The sequence below is a fragment of the Cariama cristata genome, unplaced genomic scaffold, assembly GCF_000690535.1.
Source record: "Cariama cristata isolate BGI_N322 unplaced genomic scaffold, ASM69053v1 scaffold8704, whole genome shotgun sequence".
Lineage (NCBI taxonomy): Eukaryota > Metazoa > Chordata > Aves > Cariamiformes > Cariamidae > Cariama > Cariama cristata.
In genome coordinates, this window is record NW_009614639.1 from 36,976 (window position 1) to 54,070 (window position 17,095).

Sequence of the window (17,095 nt, forward strand, 5' to 3'; positions counted from 1 at the left end):
TTACTGAAGACAATGAGATTTATCACAGTTCTTTCTCAAACAATAACTCCAGGGACAGACCAAGGCAAAAGGCTACACTTCTAAATTATATTAAATGATGCAAGAGATAAACCTTTTGGGGTATACTGAAAGTCTTCTCTGTCTTAAATCCCTATTTATTCCTAATCAGCTCCAGGAGAACAATTTGGCATGGTCAGTAATGGAAGACAGACTTACTTCAGGCCATTTTGGCAAAGGTTAGATGTGGGCAACAAGCAACTCAAAGATAGCTGCTGGTGGCATCCTGAAAATGCACAGGTCATGGCAACAATCATAAAAGAATAGAAAGTCAGTAAGGAATCTAATGGAAGAGACTAGACAATAATTACAACAAATCAAAATAGAAAACAAAGGCTTAAATTTTACTACCTTTTGTAACAGCTTTGGCATTACAACTCAGTTCTCCATATTGCAGTGACATCATTTAGTTAAGAAATGGAGACATGTTATGACCATCACCATAGTATTTGAATACTAGAAGAGACAGAAGAATATTTGGGTATTGTAGCAGAGCTTCATCTAGCCTAGCAAATATGCATACACTTACATTCACAGCCTCAGCAGCCACTTCAAGAAATTAACAGAAGTGTCAATCTTTATCAGAAAGGAAAAGCTTACACCAGAATTGGTGGCAATGGAGGTCATTTAAAGAAAGAAGAGAAAAAAAAGAATTAGCAGAGTTTTTAAATGCCAGGAATTATATACAGGTCTTTTAGAGAATGTAAATTAATTCAAAGAAGAGGTACAGATTCTGCAATGGTAATATAAATTATTTACCATCTTTCCTCCCACACAAAAGAAAATCCAGCAGAAAGAACAACAATCTTAGAAAAATCACAACAGCCTTTGTGAATTGCTGCAATCCTAGTAGTGACCTCAGTGCAACATTACATGCAACCTAGCAAGCTAACAAAAACATCACTTTGGATCATGTCTGGCCAACTCTGATCATGGACAGAGCAAGTTATAGATCTGCTGGGAAGGGAGGAAGGAATAAGGGGATACAAGACATGTAAACGTATCTAAGTCTCTGAAATTCCTGTACAGACAAGTAAAAATAAAGTCTGATCAACGTAGACTGGAAAAACAAGTACAAAGATGAGCTACTTCTATGCTCCCACTTCTTATGGATACATAATGAGCTTTCAGAGAATGAAGCCAAAAAGAAAACAGGCAGACGAGGACAACTAACAGATCAGCTGGCACAACTGTTAGAAGACATGCAGGCCCACAAATGCCTTGCATAATACACCCAAACCTCAGCTTCCACAATGCAGAGTCAGGTTTCCAGAAACACTGACACTGGAGCACCAAAACATCATTTCCAAAACAATTTCATCAACACTGAAATTTTTGTATTAAGTTTCCACATCAAAGATGCCACTTTGAAAGGGATACTTGTTTCTGTCTTTACAGATAATTCTCTGAAAGTTGTATTTTTCCAAAGTATTTTAAGTTAAAGTGTGGCTGGCTCAGTTTTGACTGAGCATAGCACCTTACAGACCGAGTGCCACAAGGCCTTAGGAAAATTTAAACTCTGTGATATAGATGTGGTATGTTGTATGACACAACCACCCAGACAAATATTTTCACTGAAAAAAGGCATGTGCAATGACTTCCTTCACTATTCACAACTAGTGCTAAAGATTTAGAAAAAGAGAAACCAGAGTGAAACACTAGGACTCAAATGAAAAACAAGTTTTTCAGGACAGCTTTAAATACTGTATTTTTAAACAAGTATAATTTCTAAGCTACATATATCTTCTGGAATTCCTGTAGCCACCAAATGGAAAAAAGTGAGAGTTTCAGTGTTTAACGCTACTTCAAAGGTTATTAGATTATCACAAGATTATCTGCCTTCTCTCCCTGTTCTTCTCTCCACTTCCTCTATTTTTTTAATCCATCTCTTTCTGTTTTGTTACTGTTCTTTCATTCCTACTGCATTTACTTTTCATTCATCTCCCTACACAGCATTTTATCATCTTTACCATGATCTTCTCAAAAGAATACTAGCAATGCCAGACAGTCATATAGTCTGTTCTACTTTATAACAAATTTAGATATCCTCAGAAACATTTTATTAATAAAACTCATATATTATTCGTCTAATGATTTAGAAAGCTTTGCACTAAACCAGACATAAAAGGTGGGCAATTTAAAACTCCCAGATTTCTGCTGTAATCTCACGTATATAAAAACAACACAAAAGTGCAGTGTTACTAAGAGAAGCACTTCGTGGGGAACAGTGTCCCTTATCCTCTTTCCTCTCTAATTCTCAATACCCCTTGTGCGGGTCCAAGTCTCTTTGCAGCCCAGTGGTGAATGAGATAGAGGAACTGATTCCAGCTGTAACTACAGTTCTCTTATTCCCTATTTTTGCTAAGTGAATGTTAACATGGACCATTCTCAGCCATGAACTACTTCCTCCGAATAACTGTATGAGATGAGCTGATGAGGCACTCTCCGCTTTCCATGAAGCCAGAAAGGATATCCCTCCAGCAGGACTCAAAAGGCGACTAATGACATGAAATTGTCATCATGCAAACAAAGGCTACATAACTTTGGCTTCATTCTTAATTTCTTGTGAGTCTAAGCTTGATTATCTTTCACAGTTTACCCAACTGCTAGCAGAAGCGCAAATTTGGACTGTATTAACACTCTTATTTCATCACTGCTTATAATTAGATGCTCAAAATTTATCACATATACATGAGAGTAGACAGCTGTGGGTGGAAAAATATGGTTCATTTACATTTAAGTACTGTAATTTAATTTCAGGAAAAAAAAGCCAGACCATGAGATTATAAAAGAATCCTTTCCTTCATGCATATTAATTCTGTTTTGAAAGCATTCATTTCTTTAAACCAACTATAACTTTCAGTTACAATGAGATTTTATCTCATAATTTCATTAGCTTACAGGTAATCTAATATTTTTTCATATTACATCTTAGTAATTCTCTAAATTCAGCATGACAATTACAGTTTTAAGATTAATTACACCCAGTGAGTAACAGTTTTCAAAAGGCTAATTTTTATATTTAAGAAAGAATGCTATCAACTACCAGCATAAAATTATTCTAAACACAACAGTTGAAGGATTTACTGAAGCAGCAGCATTATATTACATTTTAACATGCAAACTGTATTTTCAATTTAATCATGGATTGTAACATATTCAGCGATATTATCTGAGTTAAAAGAATATCTAAATTTAAAAAAACCAGATTCCACGATGAAGACAGTTTTCGCCTAATCTTTATAAACTCACGCTAAACTACTATTAGTGAGCCAAAGACGCTGAAGACAAGCATTGTCCTCTGCTATCCTATATCTGAAGGGATAAAAATCTAGATGCCAGTTTGAAACAGCTTCCAAGCTAAAATGACTAACCAGTTCCAACTAAAAAACTATGAAATCAAATTCACCTAGGATCATTTACAGCCATCTGCTCAGAACCATTTTTTCACTAGTCAAAGCCTTATTTCCATATGGTCTCAAAGGTGAAAAATTACTCTTTATTATTACTCTACTCAAACTACAAATGGAAGTCTGTTATAGTAAACCCAGACATAGTGAACTTTTTGATAAGCTGAACATTTCCTGAAATCTTATTTCTTTCTACTGAATTCCAGAGGGGGTAAATCCTATTACACTGAACAGTCACTGAACAGCACAGGTTAATTTAATGGAAAACACTTTGAAATAAGCCTTTGCCATCTGTTTTCACCTCTAATGGCAAATCAAAGAAGAACGATTCACACTTGTATCATAAAAAAAAGCATAAGTGATTTAAATAGATGTGTTCTTTGATGAATACAGCATGCATCTGTTTGACTCTCTTCACCTTTTATCCTAAGCAGGAAGTTCTCATTTTCTAAGGTAATACTCATTCCTGCAATTGAAACTAACACAGTGTAAAATGGGGATATGCACAAAGTTTCTTATGTAAATAATTCCTTACAATGTGAAAGTGAAGCTCTTCAGTAGTTCCAAATTGTCTCCGTGCAGCAAATTATCTTAACACTACTTCCCTTACTAATAGTTCCTCATACTTAGTTACTCTTCTTCAAATTGTCCAACTGATGAACATAAAGAAGATGAACTCAGAACAAATGCTGTCAGGCAGGACTCTACCCGAATTTTTGCTACAACTAGAGAAAGTCTTCTGCGCTTGAAGGCTTGTCTTCTCTCCCCCAAAAAACTATGTCCCAGCAACATGCTTTAATTTACTTTTCATTTCTTAAAATGAAAGATTTATGGACTAAGATCAGCTGTATAAAAAGATGACGACTTTGAAGAACATTAATGTACACAGGGAAAGGAAGAAAAGTTTATAAGTGTAAACAAAAGATCAACCAGAAGATCAGCATAGCCAAGCAGCGCAAGAAAAGGGAAAATAAATGAGTGGGTAAAAGCAGTTATTACAACATTAAGAAACCCTACAAACTGTAGTGAAAACGTAAGCTATGACACACTAATTCTCAGTAGGAGCTACTGCAGGGAGGTACAACACAGAATAGTTATAAAGGGAATTACCTTACATATAGAGAATCTACACAGAAGCTATCTGTTACAGCTGGCACCTCCAGGAGTAACGTGTTGTTAGAGTGACCAACAGCAGAAAGATCAGAAAAGGGAAAACAGGTGAAGAGGTAAGAACAAAATATAAAATACTCCGCAATACCCAACACAATGGAACAGAGCTACCACTACAGCCCCAACAATCATTAAAAGGAAGCACCATTCGTATTATTTAATCTAATACTCACAAGGGAAAAAAAAAATACTATATTACAGATTTCTTATATAACGATTTTGTCACATAGAAGCAGGAGAAGTTTTAAAAACAGAATGATAACCTGGTTGAACCCCCGTGTCAGTATGCAGTCCAGCTCTTACAGATCATCTAAAAAGTTTTACTCTGTTCGAATAATTTCATTTATATATTTCAAATATCATAGCTTACTTTCCATCTCTTCCAAAGATGTGAGTTAAAAGGCTCAATGTTTAACTTTTCATGTTATAGTTGTGTATACTTCAACACATACTAATTTAGAACAGTTAAAAATCTGTTGCACACCATTTACAAACAAACATCCACATAGGTGCCTTTAAAGTATAATACCTTAGTTAAACAAAATTAAATGGACTTTTCTTTTCTTTGAAAAAAATTGAGGTTACCAACCTGAAATCCCCTTTATTGTTCACAACCCTCTCTGGAGGGCAGTACTGTGCAGAACTTTCTAAAACCACAATGTCTACTGTCCTTGTGTTGTTCCCACGTCTGGTTTGTACATGGCAACCCCAGTTTCCTGTGGAGCCAGCCTGAATGTTTGAGATTGTCAGTGCACTGGGAAGATAAAATAAACATATAAAACCCAAGAGTCTTGCAATAAAATTTATATAAGCTTTTACCAAATGATGAATAAAGTACAGAAAGACAATGGAAGAAACTATCAATTACATACAACTGTAAGTGATCTTACAAAACCATAGCTATCTATGAATTACTGTAATATAATTCGAGAAATATTTACTATTCTTCTAGCTCTCAATTTTGCCAAGGTAGGAAAGAAAAAGAACAACCATGGGAAAAAGTTCCTTGACTTCAGAAAGAAAACATGAGAAGTCCAAATTCACCAATTTCAACACAAAATTTTTACAGTTGTTCCAGAAAAGCCAAACTAAAATAACTTGCCAAATCCATAATTTGTGATAAAGTTAGAAGCCCTAATTTACTAATACAATTATAGGACATATAACCACTCTGTAGATGCTGAATGAGTCAAAAATCTGCTGCAGGCAGAATAAGTTACACTTAGAGATCTCTGCTAGAGAACTGCAAGATATACCAAATGTGGTGTGCTCAAAAAGAAGAGGAAAGAATCCACAAGTAGTTTACTTAAATGCCTTGTTTTCATAATTTTCATGTTCCAAGAGAACAAATGGATCTGACCACAAACATATTTTACATGAACTGCATCGAGTAATCCTTGGAGATAATTAAAGCCCAACTACAACTGTCCTGCGCAACCTGCTCTAGCTAATCCTGTTTTAAGCAGGTGGGTTTGACTAACCCAATCTCTAGATCTCCCTCCTCAAACTTGATAGTTAGCAACAGTGACCAAACCCAGGTAATTTAAGAGATGTGTGAAGTTACAGACTACTTCCCTACTTGGCATGTTTCCATCTACATATGTTCACTCAGTAAGTATATGAGAGGGCCTTACTGCTTATGGAAAGAGTCACTAAATCATAGCAGAAAATACAGAGTGGGAAATACATTTTCTCTTTATGGATTCACCTTGCAATTAGTGAGCAGTTATGAATCATGTTTTTTTCAACAAAAATACCCTGGGACTCATCAGTTTCCACTATCTTTCCATCCTGATACCACAAGACTTGCATGTCTTGATCAATATACGAAGCCATACATTGGAAGGGTAGACTATCTCCTTCAAAGACAACCTGACGGTGAGATGGAGTCATATAGAAAGATGGTAATTCAAGCGGTGGTTCTGTAATTCAAAAAATAAATGCACAATTAATAGCAAGAATCTGTTATATACATAATTTTCAAAAGAAGACAAAAATATACTAACTGAGTATCAATTGATATGACCTCCTTTTAATCTTGCAAGATTTATATAAAAATTACATTTGATGCATGGGATATTGAAAAATACAAATTCTCATCATATTTGTTTTCAAAATGTGTATTATTTTAACGTAATACATTTCAAAAATCTTTTGCTAGCCCACATCCAAAATAGTGAAAAATATGAACTTGAATGAAAAGCATATTTATGCATTTTATTTCTTCATAATTTCTCACTATTAAGATTTCAAAATCACAAATACGTATGTTTTATTATTTTGACAGAAGGAATAACTCTAACACAACAAAGAAGTTAAGCAAGTTTGTAACGGTTGTATCATAACAAGGCAGCTAATCAACAACGGTGTCACCATGTAGGAAAGTCATAAAATGAAGACATTTTAACTTCAGAAATATGGGCTTGGAATAAGTTGCACATCTGAAATTGGATAGCTAGACTCTGGAAAAAAAACTACTAGTTTCTGACTTCTCTTGTGAAGTTTAGGTAAAAATCCCTGAAAAACATGGATTAGCAGGAAAAAGGAATTTATCTCCAGAGAGTGCTACCCATCCTTAGTTTCTACAGACTAACATGCACGATCACCAAGTTATTTATTACTTGCTTCCAAAAGCAAACAACACTGAATCGTGACTAAAGACCAGCCTTTGAAAAAGAATCACTATTACCACTATCATACAAATGCTGAATTTCAGGGAAATAAAACAAAGCAAAAAACCAAAGTCTGTTCACTAATATTAACAGAATATGGAATGCGTTAGAAAATAAGTATCAGTTGTCAGGACGGCTTACCACAGGTTAGAAGCTCCTGCTTGACACCTGTCACTGTCTGTGACTGAAGTGACTTGGGATAGGCACATTTAGTTTCACGTACAGTTATATTTCTTTCCTTTAACCACTGATGCATCCACAGTATGTTGCAATCGCAAAGAAGATAATCAGTCTGAAATTCTCTGCAACACAAAATAGGTATTCACAGTGACAAAATACAACACTTAAAGGTCTGAAAGTTTGACATCAACAGCTGTGGTGCTTCTCATTGTCACAGACACACAGACAAGCAGTCAAACCCCCGAATACAGCAGAGTTGCCTACCACTACATATTAGAAGATACTCTAATGCTCTGCAAGCTGTGGTCCAAGAACAAAAGTACTGAGAAAAGGAATCCTCTCCATAAATATGAGGAACATCTAATACCTGCGCATGAAAAAATTTCTAGTAATTTCTTTCATGGAGGGAGTTCATGTTATTTAAGCGAGCAATAACAAGAAATTGCTTGAATATGCATCACCATAACTTAAGAACACACTTCATTGTTTCGTTTGAGGAATCAAATGTTTTAACAGTAAAATCAACAGAAATATAAAAATAGCCTCTCACCTATTTCTCTTTTCAGAACCACTATTCACACAATTTTAATGATAGTTTTATTCTGCTTTATATGAAAATCATAAGGCTTTTCACTGATTCATAGTCTTCTCTGTATAATTTAATACTTTTCACTAAAAACACATACCAAATACCCCCATAGGTGTCTGTTGTAGTCAGCTAAATGAAAAGAGATCATACATATTTTATCTCTTTAGAAACAGCTAAAAATGTAACAAAACATATCGCTGTGTCTACACTGTTTTTTACCTCTAGTGAAAACTTTTTTTTTTCTTTTTGCAAATGTCTAGAGGATAACAAATCATCACAAGCAGAATACTTCAAACACTAAATGAGCACTCCTGTGAAACTCCACTTGGTCTTTGTTCACAGGAATTCCTCCAGACACACGCATTTTTAACAGCAATGCTTATATCCAGGTTCTTGTCAGACCTGTGATGTTCTTGGACAGCAACTTTTATGTAGATAATTAAAATACCAGGAATAACTACTCACAAACAATTAAAAGAAGCTGGAGGAGAGAAAGAAACATTTGGCTTTATAAACAAGAAATTCATTCAGTGTCAAAACCAGAAGTCAGAGCTTTTGAGAAAGTCCCAGTACAATGAGCCAACTGTCATGACTACCAGGGAAAAATGCAAGCTGATCATCAGCACTCAATTTCTTTCATTTACTTTGTTCCTTACACAAGATTACAACTCTCATGAAATTAAAGGAGAGAAAAAATAACATGAGGTTGAGGTGTACCCACTGTTACATGTGACAAAACTACACTGTTCTTCAAGGACTAAGATCTTCCTTAAAAGTATTTGTTCCCTCTGTTAAAAAAAACGTGTAAAATGCTATTTATTTAATATAAAGTAATAAATGATGCATACAGAATAAAACTTTCAGAAGCCCAGATGCTGGTATAGCTTTGTTCTCTCAGAAATATGTATCAAATACTGAGCATCTTTGCAGGAAGTTATATAAACACTCAAATATCTGTACACAGATTTCCATATGCTTATTCAGATAAATAAACCACCTTTATGAGGATTAAAAGTAAAAACACAAAACTGTAGTACAAACAAATGTATATAAAGTAGTTTTTAAGAACACAAATGATCATGCAAATTAAAATTAGATGCAATAAGTACTTACAGAGACTTTAGTGAACCAAGATGATCAAATGTTCCCTGTGTAAGTGTAGAAAACAGATTTCCAGAAAGATTCCTAAGGAATAGAAGTATCATGATTTGAACTCATGCTCAAGCAACTGACATTTGAAATAAAAAAAATCCGTCTTCATGGTGACATTAGTTTAAAACCTACAAGATACTATTATGACACTCTGTCATAGTTGACAAGACTGTAAGAACAATAATCAGGTCTGATAGTTTATTTTGTGGGTTTTTTTTGCTAGACTATTCCCCAATACTTCTTTTTTAGCTGAATAATTTTAAGATTGAGCACAAGGACTGAAAACAAATACTTTATTTTTATTTAAAGCAACAACTAGCACATGTTGAGCATACATTTCAAGAAGTTTAAAATTAAACTTCATTGTTCACAGTGAATTGATGTGTTGGTATTAACATGCTGTAAGAAACACGTTCATTCTAGCAGAGTATGTTTTAAAAATATTATACATCCCACTTTCTCTATATCTGTGAAATCACTGCATAAGAACCTAACAACCAGGGCAAAGAAACAGTCCATAATCTTACATGGTATTTTCTTTAAGTAAATGAAGAATTACAAAATGTGCAAAAAAGTCAGCAAAACACAAACACACTGATGCCATGGTAGAAGGCAGAGATATGAAAAGATTCTATAACCCTGAAGTATTTTTCCTGGGAAAATATTTCATACAGTCTCCTACCCATCTGCCCCTGCCCTGCTATACCTTCTAAGAAACTGTAAAATGGTTGCAAAGCAGGCAGAGCACTGAATAGTATGGTTTTGGTTGCCCCTGCCATCCTTTTTTTTTTTCTTTAGCTTGCTACTGAGTAACAAACCACAATCATAGTCACACTGCATATCTTTAAAGCCCACACTTAAAACAAACTACTCCCATTGAAACAATGAATGTTAACTTACATAAGACTAAAACTTAAGAAGTGAAATTATATACAACAAATTATACTTACAATTTTACAAGATTTACAAGTCCTCTAAAAATATCTGCATTCAGGCAGCCTATTCTGTTATTAGTTAAGTCTCTATAAATAGGAAAAAGCAAAAATCAGATTAAACTGTTTTATTTCCAAGTGACATATAGTCTGCAAACAGAAGTATTTCAACTAAAAAAATCATGAGTAACAGATTGCACCATATCTACATTTAGTCTTTTTCAGCAAAACCCAAAAGGTACTGCTATATGGGTGTACACATATGCACATAGAGTAATAATGGTTTGCCTTTAAATGAGTCTGCCAGTTAAATAAGCCTAACCTTACCAGTAAAATCCTCTTAGAACAGGTTTGGCTTACTTCACTATGAAGTAAATTTTTGTAGTTCTACAGTATATTCATCACATGCGCTACATCACCTAATTTTTTGACATACCAGAGACACATATACTAGTGCATTTATTGTACATAAATAGGACCACTTATATATGTGTAAAATATTTAAATATTTGTGTAAGTCTATTTTACAATGTAGGTCTTAAATTGATTTGCCAAAAATTCTTAAAAGAATAAAAATTAAGCTTGCAAGTAGTAATGGTCCAGAATTGGTCCTTCAGCTTTATTTTTAAGGCCTTCAAAAGTGCAATTACCAACAAAATTTCCTTTTAAGAGAGAGATCATCTGATCAGTCACAAATGAACACATATACTACAAAAATTTAAGAAGGAAAGCTGTATGCTGACTAAAGGCTGGGGGGGGAAGCGGCAAAATCACTAAGACTTAAAAGCTGTCCCAGATATTCCGAAAATCTGAAGAGTGTTTTAAGAAATAGAAAAAGGAGAAGGAAAAAAAAAAAGCCATCATGCTGAGGTCTTGTTTTTCAAGTTTCATCTGGGACAGAATTTTTACAGCCAAGATATAAATCCCCCAAAAATGTATTAATGGGAATGTTGGCACAACCTTCAATAAAGCAGCATTAACAGTGTTGTAACTTCAGTGTAGTATTAATAGCAAGGGACTCTGTGTTCCACTATGACCTTTGGGTGAGAAAAAAAAAAAAAAGAATCATGAGGACTTTAACATTTAACAAAGCAAGACCTGATGTCATCAAAGCTCTAAATGAACATTCACCCAGTGATGCTTCAAGCCATCGAAATACAAAAAGGGAGGCATAATACAAGAAACTGTTAGTAAGAACATGGGAGACTGCCAAGCCACAAGCAGTGGATATTCTTCAGTCATAAGACTGAAAGCTGACTTTGTTTTATATATATGTATATGTGTGTGTGTATAAATTTAGACAGTATATACATATTCAACTTTTAATATATAACAACTTTGCTGTCTAAATTTCCAGAACCTAAGACTTGCTCTACTCTCAGGGTTTTTTTTGTTTGTTTAAATTGACTAGCTACATATACTACTTACAGTCTTTTCAGAGATGAAAGCCCCAGAAAAGCTCCTGGATCTATAGTGCTAATAAGGTTGTTCTTAAGGTCCCTGTGGAGAAAAATTAAGACATTACATTTACCACAAACTACCCTTTAAAACAGATATACATGCATGAAGGTATGCTTACCTTGCCTCAACTTGTTTGAAAACTGCCCAGAAAACTCATACAACACATTTCTACTTTCTCTAACATAGTGTCTTTCAAAACTCAAGAATCTGTATTTTAACTAGAAACACGAATATAAACAGCATGTTTATTCCTTTGAATATCCTATCAGTTCTTATCACATGAAAGGGTATAAAGTCAAAGATACTTTGCCACAGTGTCTAAATAGATTACAGCTGCTCAGAGTGTAACATTTGCTCATTACACAGTATAATACTGTTTAGCACAGTGTTGTCTTCTTTAGCCTACCCAATTTTAAATACTTTTGTAGTGCCCAACATCTACCAAACGAAGCAAAACAAGATCCTAAAAATACACCAAAGACACAACACTGAAAGCTTCCACCAACATTACTGGCACAAAAGCAATGCCCCTGCTGAGAATCCCAAATAAAGCTGGTGAAAAAATTCAGAGTACAGATTTTTAAATTTTAAGTTTCCAGAATAGGAGATTGTAAGGAGAAATGTAAAGTAACTATGTCATTAAACTGGTTTAATTGTACAAGTAATATAGGAATTTTAATTCCTAACTCGAGATATTTTGCAGATACAACTTAATTTGAAAGGTTATAGAAAGCATCTGCCAGCATCTGCACAGTTTTGAACAAACTTTATCACTGTATGAATGCTAAAATTATTTCTACCTCCTTATTCATCCAAGGGTTTTACTATATTGGTATCTGAAACTTCGCAGGCACTTAACTACTACAAGAAAAATTTCTCATTCCTTGGTAATATCTGAACATTCTGTGTTTGAAAAAAAAAAATTAGTAATTTCAATTAAAAGCAATGTTTTGGTAAGCAAGGGCAGAAAAAACATCTCCAAATCTAGCACAACATTAATAATTCTGCCCAAAAGAGCACAGTACAAAAGGATTACATCTACCATCACAGAGATATGCATGAGCGAAAATATAAATTCATCCCAAGATTTCACAATAGCATTTCCTGCAGCCAGATTAACAAATCATGGTACAACAGACAGGGTCATGGCACATGGATCATGCTTCAATGCTGTATCTAAAAAATTTTAAATACTTGAAATACTTTAAATTTACCTTACAGTAAATTAATTTTCAATAAAACTATGACATATACACACTTCTCTCTACTTTATTTTCTTGCCCTGTATGGTGGCAGGGACTGTCAACTATTGCCAAAGCCGTATCAGGAGCCTGAAGAACTGCAATGTTTTTAAGCCTCTTTCAGCAGGCTTATAAACCCTGTACTAAGACCATAACAAATCTAAGAATACCAAATGTGATTCATCACTTATTTACCATCAGTCTTTGGGACAGGGAAGAAAAATTATACTTACTGTTCACATCTTAAATTTCAGTTTAAAATCACGTAAGATCCAGTTAAAACTTAAAATCTCACTGTGGAAAACAGGGAGAAAACCCTTGACGACATGCATTGGAAATCCACTAGTCTAGATTATCAGCGATCTTTAATTTCATTATTTAAATTCAAAGCATACTCACTAATGCACCTCTTTCTTAAATCCATTGCTTCAGCGGAAAAAACACAATATAGTTTTAAAATGAAAAGCAAGAGTTTTACTACTTCCACAACCTCTTTACACTTTTTAGTCAGATTAGTTGATAAAAATTGACTAGTCTACTCTTTATGTAATTTTTTGCTTCCTCCCCCTGCCCCCCTTAGTAGGTCTTAATACCACTTCTAGAAGTATAATTATACCAGAATTAATAAATTCTTTTTTAAAAGAAATGCCAACAATTTTCATGTTTTCCTAAAACTCACTGAACGTATACTCACTATTTTGTAAGTAAGATAGCAAAGCATTAATGAACCACCATACTAAAGTAATTTCTTAAAAACACCCTGAATTTCCAAAGTGTTAGTTAGCATTTTCTCAACCTGCAGCTACAACGGTTGAGAGAGGTCTCTGTTTGGGGTTTCCCTCCCCCCTCCCAGTGGCAGTAATTCATAAGCACTACCTATGTATTCATGTATCTAAAAGTAATAGCAGATGAAAACTGTGATACAAGAGACACTTAAAGATCTCAAAATTAACACAGTGCTGACATGTCTGGCAGCTCTTCAGAAACAGTAAAAGATGTTGATACAGAGGCTGGTGCAATTGCCAGGACTCCAGGATCTGGGACAGTTTCTAAATGAAGAAATTACAGTTGTGGTTAAACCAACAGACTGTTAGGATTCTCACACAACACGGAGGTGGGGAGACAATCTCATTAGAAAGTTGTATTTGGCTCTGAAGTTTTTGTTGGTTTTAGTAGTTTGTATAAATGTATTTGTAAGTGCTGAGTTTTAGCAATGGTAATTTAATCATCTCAGCCGCAGATTTTGATAATTTTTCCTTGACAAAGCTCAACCAATAGGATATAGCTATAGATATTTGTCCAAATAAAAGAAAATCTGTCCAAAAGAAATCCATTAGAAGAGGGTTTCAGTTAGGGTAATATTACAACTTCCCCAAGCTCTAGCTCATCAGTACATCTTTTATCTTACAGTAACCACATCTTTCATCTAGCAATTAAAAATACTCCTATTTAAAAAAAAAAGGAAGTAGAGGAGTAGAGACAGGAGTAGAGCAATATTACACTGAGAACTTATTTAAAAAAATAATTTAATGTTAAATCTAAATAACATTGCAGATGAAGATGTCTCTCTATTTATCATGGAAGGTGACTGAGATTAGGATAGTAGCGTTGAGGTCGTGTAGTCCAACTTCCAGCTCAAAGCACAACAAAATCAGATTGACTGCCCTGTTATGTCCAGTGTAGTCCTGAAAACCTCAAAGGACACAGATTTCACCATCTCAGCACCTAACTCTCTAAATGTTTAACCATTCTTATTATGAAGAATTTTCTTCTGTCCAACTGGAACAGCCCTTTTTCAAATCTGTGATTAAGTGAGCAATTAGCAATTTACCAACAGGCAAAAATATTTTTAGGAGCCTGAAAACCACATCTAATGTTACCTTGTTAAGATAAGAAAAATATCTTAATGCAAGAATACTTAAATTTAACCATGGTTTGCCATGTAAAAACCAGAATCTTTTCACTTCATGAGCATTTATAATGAAATGTTTCAGCGGCTAGTTGTCTATGACTTAAAAATACACGTATACATACTTAAAAATTACTTACGTATGAATACATATTACTTATAATTTACTGCTTCCTGTCTCAGCAAATGAAGATTGTCTTAATTATTACTACAGCATCCTGCAGGCACAAACAAATGATGTATATATATACATTATCTCAACTACCATTGGATAAACTATCTTTTCTTTCTGAACAGAAATTGAAAATCAACTTCGGACAAGAAACACATTAGCTACCATGGACTCTTACTATATGAAATGCCTTTTCAAAAAGAAAATTGTGGAAGAGGACAAAGTAAGAAATTACAAAAATAGGTTAAACATTACACAAAGTCAGCCTATCCCTCCCACAGCTCTATGGGGTGTAGATTTTATGCGGGCAGATCCAACAAATGCTTATGACTGACTAAACAGTCTTTATGTTTCCTTATCACTCACTGTGTATGACTTAAATTCTACCCTATACATACATAAGCTTTCTCCCTAAAACACAGCAGGCTATATTTATTTTGAGTTTTCACCATCAGTGTACCAAATATTTAGGGTACCACCAAAACTGTTGATAACTGAAAGCCCAATACTTTATTGCATGTTGGTTTCAGATGTAGAATTCTGCCTTCAGGTCACCATATTCAAATTGTACTTAAGGATCAAGTGCTGCTGGAGCTGTTTCATAAGGTTCAAGTAACTCTCTCTAGGAAAGGAAAACTGACTCAAATCTATCATGGATTTCAATGATATTAGAGTAATACAATAGAAAGCAACTAGAGTGTCCAGGTTTGTAAGGAACCACGAAAGAGGAGACAATGGAGTTCTGAGACTTCGGATATTTTCCAAATGGAAAGTAAAAAGTTATTACTAAAAGTTATCTCTTGACTTTTTGAAAAGTTCTTACATATGCTTTCGACATCCTCTCACATCTAAAGAAATTAGCAGCAACTTAGATCACTTTGTTTTGCCGTTTTGCTTATTCCATCACATTACCTGTGACATGTACTGAGGGACTACAATAGTCAAACTTTCTTGAAGATGTAATGCAAAAAAGTTTAAAAAAATATATGCTTGAAACATTTCTGCAAGCCAAACAAAATATGGAAAATCAGAAGACCACCAGAAAACCTTTTTGTTTCCTTCAAATCATTTCTATACTTCCAACAGTTCAGAATACTCCAAAGCACTCAATTTCACAGTACAGATTTTTTCAGCAGACTAGAAGCACATTTTGCCTCCTCCACCACTCATCTTTCAGAAATTACCTAAGAAGCAGGTGAGGATGGTGAAAATAAATATTTTGTTTGCCTAACACTCTCAGTCTTCTCCTGAAAGAGCCACAGTTAACAAAGAGACAGAGCTTCCAGAAACAAAACCAGAACTCAAGTTGTTCAGGAACTTGTTTTCTGCTCTATTCATAAAACGACTTCTCTGCTTAGTAATATTCAAATAAGAAATACTGATACTTTCCAATCATTTTTAAAGACTTTAAAAAAAAAAGTTCAGGTCCACCACTAGGAGAACTCAGGTCTATCTTTTCATATGCTCTGCTGCACTACCACAACAAGAATTAAAATCAGAAATTATTACTGTCTGAAAAAGTATTAGATGGTCCTATTTTTATTTAAGACATCCATATATCTGTAGATTGGTGCTGTAAAAACAGGAGAAAAAAATGAGACTGTAAATAACACTCCCTTCACACTGCATATTTTCTCTTTTCAAAGGTATATTAGTAAATCCTAAAAGTACATTGGTAAACCCTTGTCATTATTTACAGTTCAATAAATATCAAACCCTTCTTCTGCTATCTAAATATGTTACTGAATTCCATGCCTGTCTCTTCCTCCTTTCTCCCTCATGCACGATGAAAAATAGTACTTTACAAATACATAAAGTAATCTTCCTTATCCTTGCAAAAATCAACAGGCAGCATTAGCTAGCTTCCAGATGGAAGACAGCAGTTTGCTTCTAAGTTGGTGGACTTTGAACAATGCTATATGAAGTCAAGTATCTACTAAATTAAAAATTATCTGTCACAAATTAGTTGTGCAAGAAGTTACTTCAACATTTAAACTGCAGGAAATTCATAGCAAAACAGCATTAACAAAGTCAGTGGAGATTAAAATATTTAACATCTTTTTGTACAGATACTTCAATTACCATTTACGGTAGTTAAAAATCTTTGACCTGCTTACTGCTATTCAGCTGTTATTTGCATGATTTTTTCC

At 34.3% G+C, this 17,095-nt stretch overlaps 1 protein-coding gene across 1 annotated transcript in view; it reads right to left on the reverse strand.

Moving 5' to 3' along the window:
* GPR125 (G protein-coupled receptor 125) overlaps nucleotides 1-17,095 on the reverse strand; it is a 43,825-nt gene that overhangs the window by 23,467 nt on the left and 3,263 nt on the right. The window contains exons 3-8 of the mRNA XM_009699501.1: nucleotides 11,591-11,662; nucleotides 10,181-10,252; nucleotides 9,192-9,263; nucleotides 7,451-7,611; nucleotides 6,346-6,559; nucleotides 5,227-5,391 (exon numbers count right to left, since the gene is read on the reverse strand). Of these exons, the coding sequence (XP_009697803.1) occupies nucleotides 5,227-5,391; nucleotides 6,346-6,559; nucleotides 7,451-7,611; nucleotides 9,192-9,263; nucleotides 10,181-10,252; nucleotides 11,591-11,662 (756 nt within the window). The remainder of the gene's footprint in view (nucleotides 1-5,226; nucleotides 5,392-6,345; nucleotides 6,560-7,450; nucleotides 7,612-9,191; nucleotides 9,264-10,180; nucleotides 10,253-11,590; nucleotides 11,663-17,095) is intronic.